At 37.2% G+C, this 20,777-nt stretch overlaps 1 protein-coding gene across 3 annotated transcripts in view; it reads right to left on the bottom strand.

Annotated features, from left to right (window-relative positions):
* LOC145989765 (MBT domain-containing protein 1-like) overlaps positions 1 to 20,777 on the bottom strand; it is a 65,892-nt gene that overhangs the window by 25,255 nt on the left and 19,860 nt on the right. For all 3 annotated transcript variants that reach the window (XM_083125075.1, XM_083125074.1, XM_083125076.1), the window contains exons 4-8: positions 17,403 to 17,548; positions 7,517 to 7,729; positions 6,354 to 6,483; positions 2,836 to 2,970; positions 2,464 to 2,581 (exon numbers count right to left, since the gene is read on the bottom strand). In XM_083125075.1, coding sequence (XP_082981201.1) covers positions 2,464 to 2,581; positions 2,836 to 2,970; positions 6,354 to 6,483; positions 7,517 to 7,729; positions 17,403 to 17,548 — 742 coding nt within the window. The remainder of the gene's footprint in view (positions 1 to 2,463; positions 2,582 to 2,835; positions 2,971 to 6,353; positions 6,484 to 7,516; positions 7,730 to 17,402; positions 17,549 to 20,777) is intronic.

Genomic DNA, 20,777 nt, shown 5'->3' on the forward strand with positions numbered 1-20,777 from the left:
TCTCAACAACATATAAAATATTATCTAACATTCTTTAACAAGACTAACCCTATATGCTAATGAAATTATAGGTGATTATCAATGTGGATTTAAACGTAACAGATCAACTACAGATCAAATTTTTCTCATCAGACAGACACTTGAGAAAAAGCGGGAATATAATCAAAGTGTCCATCAGCTATTAATTGATTTCAAAATAGCGTATGATTCAGTCAAAAGAGATAAATTATATAATATATTAGTAGAGTTTGGAATACCTAAGAAGATTGTTACTATGATACAAGTATGCACCAGTGAAACAGAAAGTAAAATTCGTGTAGGTATTAATGTGCCTGACAAATATACAATTCATGATGGGTTAAAACAAGGAGATGCATTATCTCCATTGCTCTTTAATTTTGCCTTAGAATATGCTGTTAGGAAGGTAAAAGAAACTAACGAAGGACTAAAATTAAACGGTGTGACTCAGTTGTTAGGATATGCAGATGATGTAGACTTATTAGGGGATGATATAAATACAATTAAGAATAATGCTAAAATATTTTTCAAAACTGCTAAAGAGATAGGTTTGGAAGTTAACAAAGAGAAAACTAAATATATGCTTACAGGCCGAAACCAAGTGTTAGGTAATAATCAAAATCTAATTATTGATAACAACTCGTTTGAACCAGTTTCCAAATTCAAATACTTAGGAGTAATATTAACAAGTGAAAATTATATTAAAGAGGAAAAAAAATTAGGCTTAATTCAGGAAATGCATGTTACTTCTCTCTTCATAAACTTTTGTCTTCTCGTTTATTATCTAAGAAGCTAAAAGTTAAAATATACAAAACAGTAATTCCAGATATTATTAGAATGATTAAATCAAGAAGACTTAGGCCATGTGGCACGAATGGGAGAGGAAAGAGGAGTTTACAGGATTCTTGTTGGGAAACCTGATGGTAAGACACCTGTACGAAGGCCAAGATGAAGATGGAGGGATAACGTTGAGATGGACCTAAAGGAAATTGGTAGGGATGGAAAAGAGTACGAGTATATAGATCTTGCTCAGGATAGGGACAGATGGAAGGCCATTGTTGCTGCAGCCATGAACCTTCGGATTTGAGAAAGTTAGAGAGTTATAGTGCGCGTCAAATCTCCTGCATATGGCGATAGCCAATAGCAGCGCACTGCAGCGGTGCCATGTCGAAATCTCACACGGAAAAGAGACAGCGTGGTTGAGCGAAACGCCTTGTCACGGAGAGCACGGAACATTAGATAATATAACATATAATAAACTCAATGGGAGAAAAGAACATACCTGATTATGCCAGAGGGACTGCATAATTGTTTCAATATTCTCAAGGTGGAAGTTGTACAGCCTTTGTAAGATATTTTGTCCCGTAAAGAGTACGTTATCTTTTTGGCAGTAGAAAATTCGCCACAATCGTAAATTTCAAAGACGGTTCTACGAACTACGTCTTTTTCAAAGTTATCTAAGTTTGTCGTTCTTTTTTGGTACGTTAATGTGCTTTCTAGGTGATTGAAACATTGGAGCAGGCCCCGATCCACACTGTTTTGCCCCCGATCATATCCGAGAAACGGTAGCTTGATTCACCACACGCTCGAGCTGTTAGAGCCGGGCACTTCTTAAAGTCAATTTTCCTGCTCTCTTCTTCACTCGAACATTTTTTTTTTTTTAATTGTACACCTGAAAAATCACCTGTCGTGCCTGGCTTCGTACAACACTGTATTGTTCTCTCTTCTCTCGCTATCACTACCACTTGGTTTACTCAACGACATGCTGCACACACACACACACACACTAAAAACGTGGGAAAAACGAACAGTGACGGTATCCTCTTCGTCAATTTCTCCTTCTACCATCACTGGGAACGAACCTGCCCTGTTCCCTTCGCTAATCGGAAAGTTTCGGAATGCAACAGGAACGAAGGGAGAACAAAAACGATACAATGCAAATACGTTTATAATAACATTGCTTCTACAGAGGGAACGGTATAAGCTACAATCACGCTTGTTTTTCGTACATACTCGCAAATTCATTATCTTTCCATCTGTTGAACTACTGACACTTGAAATAATATATTTATATCCGAGCGCCAGGTACACGATTTAGTAGCGAGGTGAAACAGGTTCTGAACTAGGCAACGCCGCACGTCTGTGATTCGCTGGTGCTGTTCAGCACTTCAAGGCCATATGCAGGAGATTTGACGCGCACTTTAGTTAGTTAGATGGTTGCTTATTTTTGTATGTACAAGCAAGACCATGCAGACACCATTTGGAGACTTTTTGCTGAAAAAGAGGATGCAATGGAAGATAATACAAAGGATGATGTCATCTTTCATAATGAGAACAGGAAGTACCTAGAGAAAAGATGCAAATTCTCATCGAAAAGTAAAAAACCTCTGAACACCTCATTAAAATTACTTAAGTACTTACAAATGCAATGATGGTAGGACTTACCTGAATCTAGATTTCATGCTATCATGGACCTTACTATAGAAATTGGAAGGTAGTGTTCTTGCTCCTGTTAACCTTTTCACAAGAAATTCTTTCCAATCGCTATATTTATTTTGGATTGCTGGAAAGAGATACGTGCTTAATAAGAATGTGTAAGAAAGCAATTGTAGTGTAGTACATTAGCAACATACAACATTAATAAAACAGGAAAACATGATATTAGGGGAGGATTGATATGGAATTTTAAGCAATATTAAATTAGGAATATTGCATGAACAAACTTTTTTGATGGACTTTTGACACATTCTCGTAACGAATGTAATGAAAGAAATGCCAGTTTGAATCTAAAATAATGTATTCTCAATGTAAACTTACTCTTTGGCGGAATGAGAGGTTTTCCCCGAGTGGCACACCAACCAACAGGATGAACGGTCGATGAGCAGAGATTGACCCAAAAATCTTTGCTGCTGTCTTGACCAAATCCTTCATACCGCAGAAGGGTTTTATATCCTGAAAAAGAACATAATCTGTGATAAAGAGCATGTTCTGGTCAGAATAGAACATGAAACATGAAAAAAAAAAAAATGCTCAAATGATTCCTCACTTCAAATCTATTTTCCCTTTATAAAAGCATATGCACACTTTTTAATTCAATTTTTTTTAAGAAATGCATTACTAATAATTTATGGTTTTTCATGCAACTATGTGGTTAGTACTTTGTGCATATTGCCTGCATCTATGAACATTGTTTTGGACTGCTAGTGTTACTAACCAAGATTAAATCCAACTGGAATGCAATTTTGCCATGAACAAGTGCTGTACATGATCTCTGTTGGTGGAGGTCGCAAACATTGAACTATGACCCTGTAATGAATTGTCGTCCTTTCTTCTTGTTCACCCTTCTGTGTTTAAACCCTTAAGTTATGATATTGTTAGGAAACACATTTTTAAAGGGAGTGAATTTTTAAGTTCTGAAATTGCCATTCTGGGTAAAAAAATGTACTCTCAATTGAGCAAGTACAGTGGATTCTTTTTAATTTGAACGTGAATAATTCGAATTATTTGATAATTCAAAAGAAGTTTATTCCCCATGAAATTCCTATTGAAACCAATGTTAAAAATTCACATGTAATTCAAATTTTTGAACCTTTTATTTGATAATTCAAAGGCACCTATCCTGAGACAGCAATAGGGAGGAGAAAGTTTCTGCTTGCAGCTTCCGCTCTATCCTCAATAATGTGGGATTGCCACCCTTTTTGTGTGCAGGTGTTTGTCCTTGAACCCCTACTAGCCAATGATTTCTGAAAGTGTTCTTATCTGCCCCTAGTTGTGACTGGTCAAAGTACTTTGTTCGCAGTATCGAAGTGTGATGCATACACTAGCTTAACATTAGAGGAAAAAGTAGAAGTTCAAACAGAAGTGGAAAGAGGTGTGAGGAAGAAAAGTGACATCACTAAAGAGTACGGGATACTGCTGAACAAATTATCAACCTACATTAAAAATAATGTTGTTAGACATGTATGTGATTTTGCATGTTGATACAGTTAAACGTGTGTTCCACATTACTATTGCGAGAGGAATTGTTTTTGGTTTGGTTTGAGTTGCTGTTTTAAGTCCACTTATACACAGTAAGGCTAATCGGGACTGGACCTACAGTTTAAAGTGGGATCCGAACCACTTGTGCCTCCACCAGGTATCGAACCCGGGACCCCTTGATTACAAGGCAATGACGCTACCACTGCGCCATGGGGGAGGCCCAGGAATTGTTTTTGGCTTGCGCTAGTACCATGTACAAAATACCAGGGTGGCCACTCTAGGTCCATGATAAAATTCAAAGAATAATTCCCAGTTTTCAAGGCAAACTTTCCAAAAATTCAAGGCCACAAACACATATATTTGAAATATATAATTTAAGATGCACAATTTACATTTGCCATTTCACATACTCAGATTCGAAATACATCTACAAACACAGATCACAAATGTTACGGGATAAAATAATTACAAAAAAAATAGTTAATTGTATAAGAATTTCAAACTCACATTTACCTAATCAACTTCAAGATATCTTAGTTTGCATTAATTTTCAGTCGGTTAGGTATCGTAGATTGCTCTGCAAAGAACACTAACAAAGTCAAGGAATTGAGAGAGTTCGGTTTCATTTTCAACACAGCTTTCTTTTCTTTTTCTTCCTCGATAAAAATAATGGCTATACTGTAAACAACTTGCTTCATAAATATGTATAAATTTAATGGGACTCTGAATAATAATAAAAGTTACAATTTTTCACTTCTATTATTCACGCATAATTGATGCATAATTTCCAGAGTCAATAATTCAACAATAATTCCTGGAATTTCCGGTGGGTAGCTACCCTGAATATGGCAATTTTTGTGGTAAGGTTCAATGCATGTTTATTACTTTTTCTACATACTTTTTCTTGTATACTGTAGTACAGTACTTTTATTAATTTTTCTTCTTGCATGTTTTTGTTAATTTGAATTTTGGATAATTCCATTTTTTTTGTGTTCCCTTGGAGTTGGAATTAAAAAGAGTTCACTGTAATTCATTTTTAGAACAGGGTGGCTACTGTAGGACCATGATAAAATTCAAGTATAATTCCCAGTTTTCAAGGCTGACTTTCCAATGATTATTATTGATTCGTTTTATTTTACTTTGCTTTTTGTGCCATGTTCGGCTACTTTTCGAAGATAGGGATGAGTGATATAATGGAATTGATGAATGGACAGCCACAAACAGCAGCAGCAGGAGTAGTAGTAGTAGTAGTAGAAGAAGTAGTAGACATTATTATCCTCGTAAATTATGCAAAAAGGGGGGTAGAAGTTGTTGCTAAAGCATTTGTGTTCGAACAACGATTTCAATTATTTTTTTCAACACATGACACAGTAGTTTGGATCCCACTTTAAACTGTAGGTCCAGTCCCGATTAGCTTTTCTGTCCATAAAGTGGACTTTAAACCACAAATCAAATCAATTTTACAACTTCTTTTCATTTAGATAGTTCGGCACCCAGATACGACTCCCGCCGCCCCCTAGCTATTGTTATAAACTTAATAAGACTAACAAAAGCAGGAATTGCGAGCGAAGCGATCCAGAAAATTTTACGAAAATAATTTTTATTTGCATAAGATGTGAATAGGATTTGGATTTAAAAAGTTGTAATTTTTCACGTCTACGGAGAAAAATTCAAGTAGGATTCACACATAATTCCTGGAGCCAATAATTCACGCATAATTCCCAGAATTCAAGGAATTCCCGGTGAGTAGCCACCCTGTAGAATTGCCTGCATGGAATGAACGGAAAATCAAGTATTTAAAAATATTAAAGCTGACCTGATGCCTCCTTGACCCAATACAAATTCCAATGCTGATACTCCTAAACTAAAACAGTGAAAAGTACTTAAAAAAATATTAAAATTATAAATATGGTTGGCTTTAAAATTGTCACAACTCACACAAGATGTCCTGCACCATGGCCGTGAGGTCTAGGGCATCATGCTTTGGGTTCCGACTAAGGGACGCATGCATATTTGAGTCTTCTGGGGAAAGTGTAACTAACAACATTTCTCTTGAGATTTCAGCCGGTGTATGGGACCAGTGGTCACGCACCATTGTGAGAAAACTGGGGAGTTACGAATGAGTAGCATAACCCAGTCACGGAAACCTACAACAAGGACTGGGGTACATCCTACTGACCATACGTCATCCCATAACTGTTTGGATGATCTCCTACCTCGGCAAGTGGGAGTGAAGTCGGCAATCAGCAGGTAGACCTTGGTCATGGGTTATTTATGTAAGATGCTGTTGCCAAAATAATGAACATTGCCTATTCTTAATAATTTACACTTCGGACAACTTTGGAAAGGAGTCATACCTGCAATTTTCAACACCGTTGCAACCCAAAATGAGTCGGGGAAGGCTTCGGAGAAATTCTCACAGTCTGTATTCTCTACTTCCACTTTCATGCCTACTATTATGTTTTCCCAGCAGTCTGAAAGCGGAGCCTGGAAGAAAAAAAGATATTTTGTGTACATCTAATGAGAATGAAGACAAAATTCAAGTACAGTTTCAAATTTTAAAAATAAATTTCCACATTTCAATAATACAATTTATATAAAAAAAGGTTGGTTGTCCAATTGCTTCAATCAATATTATCTTTTCTTCTCTCAGGGCTCAAAAGGTTATGATTTTAAATAAATTTTATCCATGATTTTTCCAGCACTTAGGAAGAATAGAGTTAAAAAAGAAAGGTTTTTACATATTCTGACAGTTGTCTTCATTATTTTTACGTTACACTTTGTATTGTACACATACACACATACAAAATCCCTGAATACTCTTATAACCAACATAGTACAAATACTAAATTCATGAAGTTCTAATTATTTTAAGTTTGTGAATTTAAATCTAATTAGTAAGTTAATTGCAAAAAGCTTTACACACAGTAGGCTAAAAAGGTCTCTGAAAAAAATAAAGAGTTTACAAGTTAATTGGGCAGCAGATCACCATATTTACTTGATTACCTAACAGCTTAAAAAATGCTACATATATTTATTTTGGAACAAAGGAATAAAATTGGGAAAAAAGGTTTTTCTATACAAACACCTATTTTGTCTTTTATTTACTAGTGTCATATGGCACTTCAAATTAAACTTAAGACTGATCTGTATTGTTGATTAGCAAAAGAAGAAAAAAATGCTTCTTACGTAAAGTTATCACAAATTCATGTACAACTTTATCCTATGTTAAGACCGGAGGGAACTGAGCAGGGACCATGTTTCTTTGTCTGTTTCAAGACAAACAGGAATCTGAATTGCCACAATATAAGAAAGAAAGAAGGGGGGGGGGGAGGGAGGGAGGGAGCGAGAGAGAGAGCGAGAGCGAGAGAGAGAGTGAGTGAGTGAGTGAGTGAGTGAGTGAGTGAGTGAGTGAGTGAGTGAGTGAGAGTGAGAGTGAGAGTGAGAGTGAGAGTGAGAGTGTGTGCGCGTGCGCTTTTTTTTAAATCAAGAAACGAAACAAAGAATAAAAAATGCTTACGTGATTAAAGCATGATACTGGCGTTGCGATGAAGCCAGGTTCAGAGAGCTGAGCTATCCATTCGTATGTATTTGCCAGTTCTGCTCTGTTCCTCTTGACGACCACTGGGGGCTCATCCAACGGAAGTGGATGAAGAAGGGACTCTGAGGAATTGGAATGTAGCTCCTCTTCGCACATAGTCTCCTTGGTTTCCTTCGTGGCCTGGTAAAAATGCTGGAGGTGAAAAGAAGAAACAATAAACACTACCAGGAAAATACAAAGCAGTTGACAAATTATTACTAAGATATAAGCCAAAACCAAACAGTATTTTGCAAATGGTGGTAGTGAGTCTCTGAAATCAATGAGCAATTTTTTTTTCTGTAAAGTAACAGGATTATTGTCTATTCATGAGAGATGTGAACTACAATTAGGGTTGGGTCAATGATACAGGGTTGCTACAAATGATTTGTCAGATTTCAAAACACTATTTTCCAAAGTACAGGGTTTTCCTAAAGTCCATCCCACATTTAAATTCACTATAACTTTGTAACGAACAGAGATATTTCAGTGAAATAAAGTTTTTACTGCACAGCAGTCTTTAAAGTTTTACCTGGCAAAATTGCACGTTGAGAGGATCATATGACTGCGAGCGATCAGGTGATTCCAAGATGGCGTCGATTCAGAAAAGTCAGTGCATTTTGTGGTATGCAGAGCTGAAATCGTGCGTTCTGGTGTGCGAATTCCAAACCTACAAGAGGGATAGCCCAAACTTGAATGTGTGTGCACGCTGTCGACAGATCACCTAATCGAGCCTTTCTTCTCAGAGGAATATATCATGACGGGCGCTACCGACCTCAATATGCTGCAGACATTCTTACTTCCCCAGCTGGTTGCACTTGGTATCAAGGATGACGTGCACTTCCAGCAAGACAGGACCTTTCCCCATTTTGTTCTTGCAGTCAGAAACTTCTTGGATCAAGAATACAGAGGCAGATGGATTGGCTGCAGAGTACCCACTAGGAATGGCCAAAAAAATCCGGAATCCAGATTTGGAAAATATACTATCCGGATTTCGGAGGCAATCTGGATTTCGGAGCGAGAAGATTTACAGAGGCAAGACAGGTTCTGGAAGGATAACGGATTACAGAGGGAAAGTGGATTTTGGAGGGAAAATGGATTTCGATCCATATTTTTAATAATTGTCTCATGAATTTAACAATAAACTCTAATCTATCAACCCAATGTCAGACTGTCTTCCACGTAGTATGCCCTAGACTGCATTTAGCAGACTAACGAGACTATGGCGTCTGGACTCACAACCAGTACAATCCTACGTGGAGCTTTTTTATGGTTCTGTGATCTGACCATGTGTGTTTGTGATTGTCCCTTCGTCTGCTTCATCTCATCACATTTCATCCTCACCTTCATGATTAGCCAAAAGTGGAAGAAAAGCGAAGTTAAATACAACAAATAAATCAAATTAATTAATGTAATATATCGTTCAACTAATAAAGTATGGGCTATGATAAATTTCTTCTTCATTTAAAGGGATAAGACAAAATATCCTCTGTACAGTCACGGACACTTCTGGGTTATAACAATTCAATTAACTTTCAATGGAATCGTTACAACCCACAAGTGTCCATGACTGTACAAAGCGAAGTACATACTGAGCAATTGAAGGGCATCAGAGAAAGGACACATAAATTAGAGAAGTAGGAAGGCCATATCAAGATTCACACAGGAAAGATAGATAGATTGAGTTGGTGTTTTTGCACAGTAAGGCTAATCGGGACTGGACCTACAGTTTAAAGTGGGATCCGACAGGAAAGATATGAAAGGTTAGCGAAGAGGCTTTACAACAGGTGGCGACATCGGTTACTTTCGCTACTTTTTTCTAGACTGGAGGGGATAGAGAGAATTTTAATAGAAGATTTTGTGAATGGATTACCCATGCATGCAGATGTGTCTTTTAAAGCACAGAGAAAGGGGGAGGGAGTAATACAAGCAGAGAAGGGAAAAATAAAATGTACAACAGCAATGAGAAAAGATGAAATAAATACAAAGGAATTTGGGAGAGGGCGAGGGAACATCTGTGTGTGAAACTCAAACTTTATATCTGCCAACCCTAATTTATTAGTATTTGGCTCCTGCCCAGCCGGTCAAAATTTTCTGGCACTGCGCATGAAAGAAGCAGACTCTGCATAGTAATATAGTAATTTCCTTTCTTTTATGAAATGATTGCACTACTTTGTTTTCATTTTTGACCATAAAATAATTGGTACAGGTTAACAAAAAGTTGGTACATGAGATCAGTTCCGCAACAATCAGATGTAATCAGAATATTTTTTTGTACGAATGATACGAGAGCAGCAGCGGTGGCAATATTAATCATGTAGGTGTGCTCAGGGGGCACGGAATGAAATTTTGGGGGTGTAATGTTGAAAATAAAGAAAACATGCATTATTTAGCCATTACATCAAATACCAATGAACATTTAATAGGTTTTATGAAAATATGCCAATGAAACTGAAGACTAGTAGTGTCTTGTTTCAGTTTTGTTTGTTTTGGCCACTACAAGCACATGTTTTGTAATTTTAAATGAACAAAGCTTGTTTATGCAGGCCAATGACCAATTTACTGTCTTAAGAAATAAAAATAAATATTTAACAAAAAAAATAATAATAATGGTGGAAGAAAGACAACAGTCCCTAATAATTGTAGAGACCCCCCCCCCAACAGCAAATGCGGGTTCTCTTTCAGATTGGGGTCAATGTCTGTTGTCTACAAAGACAGTGGTGTTACTCCAATGTAACGACAAAGTTTTAGTAAGTCATACATAACGCAACATGGCAGATGCAAATGAAAATTAAGGGGTGTTGAAAAACCCCTTTGCACCTTCTTCCCTATGTCACCCATGCATGAGAGCAAGAAAAGTTTGGTCGAAAGCAGAAAGAAATATATATGACATTTTGTGTTTTATATGATTTCATTGTTTAAGCTCCGAAGCATGTATTCTCAGGAAGCAGATGCAAATGATTATATACTTTCGGCGTCAGAAAGTGCTTGCGCATTAAACTGAAGCGCGAACTTGTCCAATCTATCAAAATATTGCTCTTGTGCAACTGCTACGACAGATAAGGAGCCATCCAGCAATGTGGTCATGTTTGGCCGAAACCAAGAACTGTTGTACAATACTACTGCAACAACACTGATCACATTGCTTTTCAGTTAGCCAACTATTCCTCTTTCTCAGTTTGGGATTAGCTGCAAACATATTCAGTAGACTTGGTTATGTGTTATTTAAACATTTAAAATAAGTTTGAGCCAGGATGGATTGAATTCGAAATCTGGATTCCCTCCGAAATCTGGATTCCAGATTTTAAAAAAAAATCCGGATTTGGCCATCCCTAGTACCCACATCATGGCCTGCAAGGTCACCATACCTGTTTCTATGTGACTTTTGGCTATGGGGATATGTTAAGAGAAAGTGTACGCGGAAGAGCCAAGATACCTGGATGAGCTCAGAGCAAAAATATCTGCAGTCATCACAGGACATTTCGGATGAGCAGCACCAGAAAGCCATTCTGGGTTTCAGGATGAGATTGCAGGAATGGTGCCCTTTTAGAGGTGGGGCGATGAGGACAACAGGTATGCAGTGTTGCCAGCTAAAATTTTAAAGACTGCTGTGAAGTACAAACTTTATTTCACTGAAATATCTCTTAGTTACAAAGTTATAGCAAATTTAAATGTGGGAAGGACTTTAGGAAAACCCTGTATTGCACATATAATAATGATTGATGTATGAAAAGAACAGGAAACTCACCAAGTTTTTACGTGACACACATCAGGTAGCAGCATGAGTGCAGTGCTGTTACAAATTGGCGACAATGCAGGAAAAAAGAGTTTTTGTGCTTTAGAATATGTGCGGTGTTCATCTGTTACTGCAGTGCATAGTGCATTCAGAAGAGAATACCAAAGAGAACCACCACCAGAGCATTCGGACATGCTATTGGCAGTTTAAGGAAACTGGTTGTGTGTGTGTAAATGGAAGAGAACAGGACGAAACAGGTATGGTCCGAATTTGGCTACAGCTTGCAACGTGTGTCATGTGACATACGGTGCACATCTAGAACATTTGTAGTGTCTTATAGCGAATAAAAACTACGTGAAAAAAATTAAATGTGAACTCATTAGAATGAATTAACAACAATATGACAAAACTTTCAACTAAATTACATATTATTTATAAAAATATCAGTTCGGTAAAATTTTATCTGTAATTTTACTGATACACCAGTATTCCAATATCAACAGATACTGATAGAGAAAGGATTAATCTGTCCCATCCTATTTAAAGGTAAAAACTATTGCAGACACCAACTTAAGGGGAAGAGTGACAATTTCGCACCAGTTGTGCATTTATTTCAATATCGTCCGAATGGGCAATGCTACTGAGGGAAAACGCCAGTGTTGAATAGAGTAAGAATTTCTCCACATGTTTCAAATGAAAGCGTTTTTTCAAGTTGATTATTAAGCTAGATACGATGTTTGAAAAACATGATGAATAAGAATTCCATGTATTTCTTACTGGAAATCAACTTCAAGTTATGGCTAATCAAATGGAAATTTCGACTTTTCTGCTTGTCAATTATTACTTCAGTCTGTCCTTTTTCCGTTGATATCTTTTTCTATACCATCGGAAGTTTGATATTACAAGGTGTAGTTGCTGCATGAAATTAAGGCACATGACAAGCCGAAAAGACAGTAATTTGCCATTGATATTCTGCACGAGATTGATGTTACCCCTCTAGACTTCTTTCTTTGGGGTACATCAAATACCGTGCTGTGCATCAATTTCCTTGCGGGGCAGAGAGATCGGGAGAAGTGTGGCGGGCAGCGCTAGCGGAGATGCCGACATTTTCGACCAGTAACGTCCCGCTTAAGTTTACCCTCGAAAGAGTTTTGCTTCGCTCAGAATCGTTTGGAGGTTTCAAATGTGCAACGCTGTATCAAGATTACGATGCAGACTAAACCTTAAAAGTCAATGGTTCTTGTGAGCATTGTTTGCAATCTGAAAGCTCCGAGCTTGAGTTGTTCTTTCCTTCGCAACTACAGGTGCCCTGGACAGAGCTGTGAATGGAGTGAGGAACAGACCTTGAAGCAAGACAATTCCTTGGTGTTTCACCTCCAGGTAGAGACACGGTTAGACGTGTTGTCATTAAATTATGAGAAACTGGATTGTTAAATTTTAGAACCCCTAAGTAAAAACGACGGATTCTAACCGAAGAAAAACTAGACAAAATTGGGACACCGTTAGAATGCTCTCCAAACAAACATCTGCGAAGTGTTACACAGGAGATGGGTGTGTCAAAATCATCAGCACATACAGTATCGACGAACTAAAAGACAATATAAGGGTAGAACTGATGCCAGGAATGTGTGAATGTAGGTGGACATCACTTTGAACAACTCTTATAACACAGGTTAGTGCTAGTTTTGCCATCAATATCTGCATGCTAAAGATATGTCCATAAAAATAAGCGGGATGTTACTGGTCGAAAATGTCAGCATCTCTGCTAGCACCGCCCGCCACACTTCTGATCTCTCGACCTCGCAAGGAATGGACGCACAGTATATGGTGTATTCTGGCTAAAAGATTGATGATCTACAAGAATTGCAGAACCACATTCAGAATGCTCCTGCTTCTTTAACCCATCAGATGCTACATAACACGTGGATGGAGATTGATACAGGCTGGACATTCTCAATGTAACAAATGGAGCTCATGTAGAGCTATACTGAGCTGTAAGTGCTTCCAATGAAACTTGGGTGAGTTTGTCTTCAAAATGTGTTTTTGTTTGTAGCTACTCCTTATCATATTAAAATAACACACTTCACTTATAAACGGTGTCGGTCCTACTTCGGACATCCAATATTATGCAAATATTAAAACTATAGTAGTTTTCATGTTCAGAAGATACAATGGACTCTTATAGGCAATGCTTTTCTTATGGGAAATATGAACGCGCTGTTGTGAAATTTCTGGATTTACAAATTTAGCTTAAGTAAAATCGGTACCTGCAGTTTTGCAGGAAATTTTGTAGAGAATGCAATGGTGAACACAAAAAACTGGTAACTTGCTTACATAATTTTAGATAAATTAAAAAAGCAAATTTTCTGTGAAAACACAATTTTTACATTGTTTTCATTCCTAACGTTGAAACATGCCGTAAAATTGAAGCATTCATTATTAAAAAAATTGACACTGTTTTTTAATTGTTATAGGTAGGGGCATGCATATTTCGTTTTTGACGAAAAAACGAAATTTGAAAAAACACATTGTACTGTTAATTTTTCATGTTTTTGAAAGGTGTGAGATGCATTTTGTGACCATGTTTTGTCACGAAATAATGCGAAATGAACTGCAAAAAGCGAAATTAACTCTTAAACACGAAATTTAGTGTTTATTCACCGACGCGGCACCTTCTGAGGTCTGAATTATCCTGAGAGTTTTGCAATTTCCGGAAAATTGATTAATTCTGCTGTTAATATTGGAGAAGCAAAAATGGACTCCTTTTCACAGAAATAAACTTAATACTCGGATAACTACATAAATGAGCTATTAGAAGTGAAATGTTAATTCTGTGGAATAAGTGTAGTTTTTAAATCAAATTTAGGATTATATTCACAATTTTGAAACCAATATGTCTTTTTATATACCACTTTTGATCCAATTTTTCACCGCTATAACACCGATATTTTATTTTATTTACCGCTTTTGAACCCGAAATTGACTCAGTTTTTATACCGAAATTTTGCTTTTTTATTTACCAAAAATATGTGCCTCTAGTTATAGGTGACGGTGGTACTCAGAATTTATCAATACTTTAAAGCATATTTGCATTAAAAAATATTCAAATAAAGTATGTGGAGATTTTTTATATTCATGCAGTAGAAAATGTCGTCGCTGGCCAATTTTTGTTCTGTAATTCCAAGTAAAAACTTCCAGCGACAAAGTTGTGGAGAAAATAATGAAATTATTTTTTATAACCACTCAAAGGTTCCCAGAAATATTACTTCCATGCATTTGGAGTTTCTTTTTAACCCGAACCGCGCGCGAAGTAAGGAGACGTTGTCTGGCCATCTTGAGCTGGCTCACCGCAGCATTCCGGCTAATCACCACCAAGTTTTCGAGTTGTTATTTTATTTCCATTCAGTAAAAATATTAACTTCATGCAGTTTGTTATAATAGAATTGAAATTACTTAAATTTAATAATTGACAATAATTGCAATGCTGCTGTTGTGAGCAACATTAGTGCTGTCACAAATACACGTTTTTGTTTACGTTACTGTCCACAAAATACTGAAATGAAGATCACCTTTCAGTTTCCAAGGTGCACATAAATTCATAGACACCATATTAACCTTTGAAAGGCTTTCCAACACGTGACAAAATATGGGGCTTCAAGATAGAAATATGAAATGCCTTGCTTGAGTCATTCACGTCTTATCAGTTCACGTGAGCCATAACTCATTTGTTTGTTTGGGTTGCAACTTGAATCTAACCCATGTGCCAGGTTCCCCTTACTTGAGTGAGAGATCTGCTTTGGTCTGTTTAGACTCTTTTCCTCTCTCGAAAAAGTGTTTTCAGTTGTGTGAGCTCTAAGTGATTTTTACTTTTTTAAGTGATTTCTGAAGTGTCATATTCGTGCATTACAGTCGCGTGTGTAGTGATCGCAATGGATCATAGTAAAAAGGGTAACTGTAACGTTCACAGTATAATATTAATATTTACATATAATTATCATTATATATACAAAATACGTAACACCTCCATTGTGAAGGAAGGTCATCATTTCCCGGGAACATGAGCTAGCGCTGTATTGGCAACACTGTGCGGTTTCTCCATAAGCGCCGTTGTGTCTTCTGAACGTGAAAACTACTATAGCTTTTAACCCCAAATTTTAGTAAATTATGTACAGAACTTAGACCAGTTTATGCACGCTACTGATCATCACACCCTTCTGATGGACCATACTTTCGCCCTGATTTTACATGAAGAGGGTGAGGGAAACAAAGATAAAGTGAGCAGGTGGATATTTAAAAAAAACAACAGCCTGCCACCTCTAAAAACAGCGTTGGTGGGAGAAAACTGCTTGTTTCTTTGTGTTTCTGTCCCACGCTTGGCAGAGGCAGTGTTGCTACACGAAGGGACATTTCCCTTGGTAAAGGGAAATCTACGTCCAATTGTTGGTGAAAAGGGAAATTTTTATTTTATGGACAATATCAAAATTGCCGGAAAATTTGAAGTTGTTGGACTCCTGTACTTGTTTTACTTCAATTAAATCTAAATCATCTAACTGGGGGAAAGTATATACAAGAATTGTTGCGGTAAACCAGGTAAAATTTTCAATATGTCACTGTAACCCAGGGGCGATTCCTCCATGTAGGAAGTGAGGAATTTGCTACAGTTTATTTATACTTATTTCCAGTTCTCTACTTTTTAGGAGTTTCATAATAATGTGCATTATAAAATTATTAACGCATTACGTACAATTGACCAGGTTAGCTACTGTCAAGAGTAGACTGCTGTCGCTCGCTCAAGCCGCAGCCCAAAGACGATGGACACACATGCTTTGCTGCCCCGACTGACGAACCTCGCTGGGAGCACTACAAACAGATGGGTGAGGAGTGGAAGGTGCATTTTTTAAAGACCCAGCGAGGATGCACCAAGAGATCCTCAATCAGTGATTCTAACCCCAGCAGAATGGTACTAAACCTAGCACAGTTTGATCTTTGTGGCACATGTCATTCTGCTTTTTGCATAACGGTAAAATCTAGCATAATCTGCAAAGTGAGTATCTGGGAGTGGAAATCTAATTCAAAGGATATGTTTTCAGGAAATATAAATCAAAATTATGTCCAAATCTTATTCCTACTTCACCAGCGGACATGTTTCAATTCAAATAAAAGAGAGTGTACCTACACAGCGACAAGTTTTTTACAACCATGGTATGATACCATTCTCTATCTTTTCTTTATCATGTCCGAATTTGTTCGTGAGGAAATTGTATGGCACGAAATTGGTAGAAGGTTGGGGGTAAACACACAATTTCCTCAAAACCGTTTCAAGTTCTAGGCTGAGCCCATTTCGTTTGTTGAACCATTGTACACAATTTTGTGGGAAAATTAACAATATTACAATAGTGAATAATAAGTTACACATAATTGAACTTAAAACTACAGATATCCGAAAAAATAATTAATAATGAATCCTAGCACAATTTAGAAGCATTTATAATACAATTTTAGAGTTCAAGGAGCACTTTTTATTACCCTCAATTCACACAACGACAAGGAGGGGGACAAAATCTAAATTCTTGCAAAATCTAAAATATCGTCAATGCTATTTTCATAGGTTTTTAATGGTTCACATTAAAATATTTCATAGTTCAAGAGGGGCAAGGACCCCTTGTCCTACCTTGTGCATGGGTCTGCAGCTATATGTGTGGCATTAATTGAACACATTTTTTTAAACCTTCCTCGGTTTACCATAACTTCTTCCTACACCACAAAAAAGCCACGAGTCGCCACTGCTGTAACCTACACAGACGTTTCAAGTGCTACACTTGATTCCTATGTAACAGAATCAAGTTTATCCAGGACTGTTTAAAATACATGAACAAAAATATTTTTATGCATAATGTTTTTCATCAAGATGTCAATACATGAAAAGAGTGCAATTTATATTCATTGTCAGTTATAGACAACTACAAACACTTGATTTTGTCAGACTTCTCCAAGATTTCCAGGATTTCAGTCTGCAGAGCTGAGTAACATCTCACAATATTTTCTTAGCACTATGCATAACTAGTACAGGCTGTTTCAAAACAATATACTTACATTATTTATCGGTTCTAGCTTTGGCAAAGAGTGGTGAACTGGTTCTAAATCACTGTAGCCCCTGGCACAGGCAAGGCTGCAGAATTTCCTCTCCCTTGTGTAGAAAGCATGCTTCACCCCTATTGCTCCACACTTCTCGCAGACAGCTGGAAATATATGGATCAACGCTTACAATCTCTACAAAACATTGTATACCACTTAATGCTGAACTTACGTAGCTCAATTTCCACTAATACAGTGTGTTCATCATGAGACTCCAACATTTTGAAAGTTTGTTTCGTTTTCATTTCAGGCCATGCTGTTGTGATTCTAATAAGAGCAGAAGCAGGAACGTAAAAAATTTACGTGATAATGTTGTAGTTCACGCTAGAACGACAGTGGTGCTAAAACAACAAATTGTTTCTAAAATAGAGTTTTCCAAATGAGTGTGCACAAGTTTGTGTGGTGGTATGCAGAAAAAAAATCCATTACTCAAGTGCAACAAAACTTTTGCTGTGTGTTTTAAGAGAGATGCCATACACTATGTCACAGTAGACATGCTGATCAACACATGGTGTAAAATTGACTGCAGGTTAGATATTCTTCATGTCACCAAAGGCACCCATGTGCAAATGAACTGAACTGCATTTTGTGTTACATTATCATTTTCAAGTATAGTAATGATGGTATACAAATATTCCTTTCCACTATATTTGTTTAAAATGTTGGTCTCATGGTGGACACCCTGTATAACTGAAGAATCAAAGATGGGAGGTGGGGGTGTGGTTTCCTTCATGACGTGTGGACAGCCAAATGGGGATGGATTTATGTGGCCTGGTGTCAGATTAAAACCAGAATTTTACATGGACATTTACAGAATATTAAGTTTTAAAATAAACTAGGAACATGTTAGGAGTGTATGAGACCAGAAATGGTGGTATCGGGAACTTGATTTAATGAGATGTTTTCCAATATTCAGGACAATTAACACTTACGAAATTTGGAATGGTTGTGTCTCACAATAACATAAGTCCTGAAGTTCATTCAGAAAAACAGAAAAACAACCATATTCGTAAGAAATAGTTTTTAGAATTAAATATATTTAAAATTATGAGAAATCCTAAGTACTTAAGATATGAAGGAATTGTAGACAATATGGTGGAGAAATAGTGTACACTTGTTATACATGACTGACGGATCATGTAAACATGTCTAGGAAATACATCCTCCAGTTTTTTTACTATGTCTACAGAGTTTATTTTGGCAGATTAAAAACATAGAATTCATCTGCATTAGTAAATACACAGTATTTCTTTTTCAAAGCAAAACCCATTGAAATCCCATGGTAACATACATTGAAGAGGTTAATGAACCACGTAGGCTCTTCATGGAACACTTGTAACTCTATACTGAATCAACAGAATATCACTCATCAGTAAATTTTACATGGGGGTGTGCTATTATTACAATTAACTTTAAAGTGATGACAATTTGTATTCTATTTTCACCATATAGACCTGGCAGTATCACCCAACTCAATAATCCACCAATGCTCACATGACTGATTGATTGAGTTGGTGTTTTAAGTCCACTTTATGCGCAGTAAGGCTAATTGGGACTAGACCTACAGTTTAAAGTGGGATCTGAACCACTATGTGCCTCCACCGGGTATCAAGGGATCCCTTGATTACAAAGTGTTGATGCTCCCACTGCACCATCGGGGAGGCCCTACCAATGCTCACATGAAATTGAAAATAAAGGATTCCCGGATAACAATATTATGTCATCTTCACGTCAGCCACAGAGCTATAAAAAGTAACTGGAGAGATAAGAGGGAGTTGAGTGAAATAAAACATTATCACCTGCAAAATGTATATTCATGGCAAAAGTTGGTCTAGGGGGCGGGTACTCCAGTTCACAGCTTAATTTTGAATACTTGCATTCATATTGACATGTAAATAACATTAGGCATCTTGACGCAATTTACGTTAAGAGGTAAAAGAACTACGTAAAATAGCCAAAGCACATGCAAAGTCCGTTACTTAAAGCTGAAGCCCTTTGTTAGAGCTTACCTCCCTACAACAAAGAGCTCCATAAGGCACCCATCTGATATGTAACATGATCCTTACTTTGTAAGCTCACCGCTCTGAACGGTGTTAGTTATCATAAAGCATATACTGTGGAAACAAATTTATTAACAGGGCTAGATTTGGAGCTAAAGCTCATTGGAGCATTTCCAAATTTTAGAAGCCAAATGAGTGCACGAAAAAAACAGATCTGGCTCCAAAAGAGCTAAATTGGCAACAGTTCTCAGCAGCCAGCCACGGAAGGGAGAACCTCGTGTCTGAAATATGAAACCTTTCATACATACCCTTAAGAAGTCAGTTCCTAATAAACAAGTACCTTGTATACCTGGTAAGGTTGGTGATGAAAGGGGGGGGGGCAACATTGATGGACAAGGTGGCTGAAGTGTGGTGTTGATCACATCACCTCGACAAACGGCTGAGATTGTGAATATGTGGGGTCCTACCTCTACATCCAATACATGCCTTTACGACATGTTGCAGAGGGAACCAACACTTTACTTTTTTGCCAGCACTGTGTGATACCTACTTTAATATTTTTAAAGTATAACTCTGGGATATTGATATGGTGTATTTCAAATTGAACACCCTATATATTAACACTTATAGCTTCAAAGAAGCATCAGCTCAGCTCTAATACCACTACATTAAAAAAAGAGAGATGGACTTAATCTATTTTTAGTACAGTGAAACAGGTATGACAATTACGCATGCAGTGATCAAAGCAGTACTAGAAATTACAATTACAACCATGCTAAGCCGAGACCTCACACAATTCAAGACAATACACAATTGTACAGACAAGAGAATATAGCATTATTAACCTCGGAAAGGCCACATGAATTTTGTTTACTGAAAGATCCCAACACATTCTTCACGACTGAGAAGTAAATTACAAATCAAAAAGAAATAAACATGTAACATTTTTTTCCATCTTACGATACTGTAATGTAACTTTGCGAGCTGCCAAAATATAGTCAGCAAGACACGTGACTGGCATGCAAGAGACACAGGTCCAACTCAGTTGGGAATTTTCCCCTCAACACTTGGGACTAAAGGTGGCTTGAGCATGATGCTCATCACATCACCTGCAGTTTGAGCTAGATAGAGAATGTGTGAGGGCCCACCTCTACACATCGTATGTGCTTTAAAGGCATGGTACAGGGAATAGATTTATTTCCTACATATTGTTTTAGTTGGTTTCAAAGGGGTTGTTATGATGAGAAACTTCGTTACTTCATGTTGCTGTTCCACCCAACATCTTATTTCCAACAAGTTAAGACAACGAACTTTTAAATTTGTATGCAACTCA

Source organism: Lepisma saccharinum, chromosome 7 (assembly GCF_977018435.1).
Source record: "Lepisma saccharinum chromosome 7, izLepSacc3.1, whole genome shotgun sequence".
NCBI classification, from domain to species: domain Eukaryota; kingdom Metazoa; phylum Arthropoda; class Insecta; order Zygentoma; family Lepismatidae; genus Lepisma; species Lepisma saccharinum.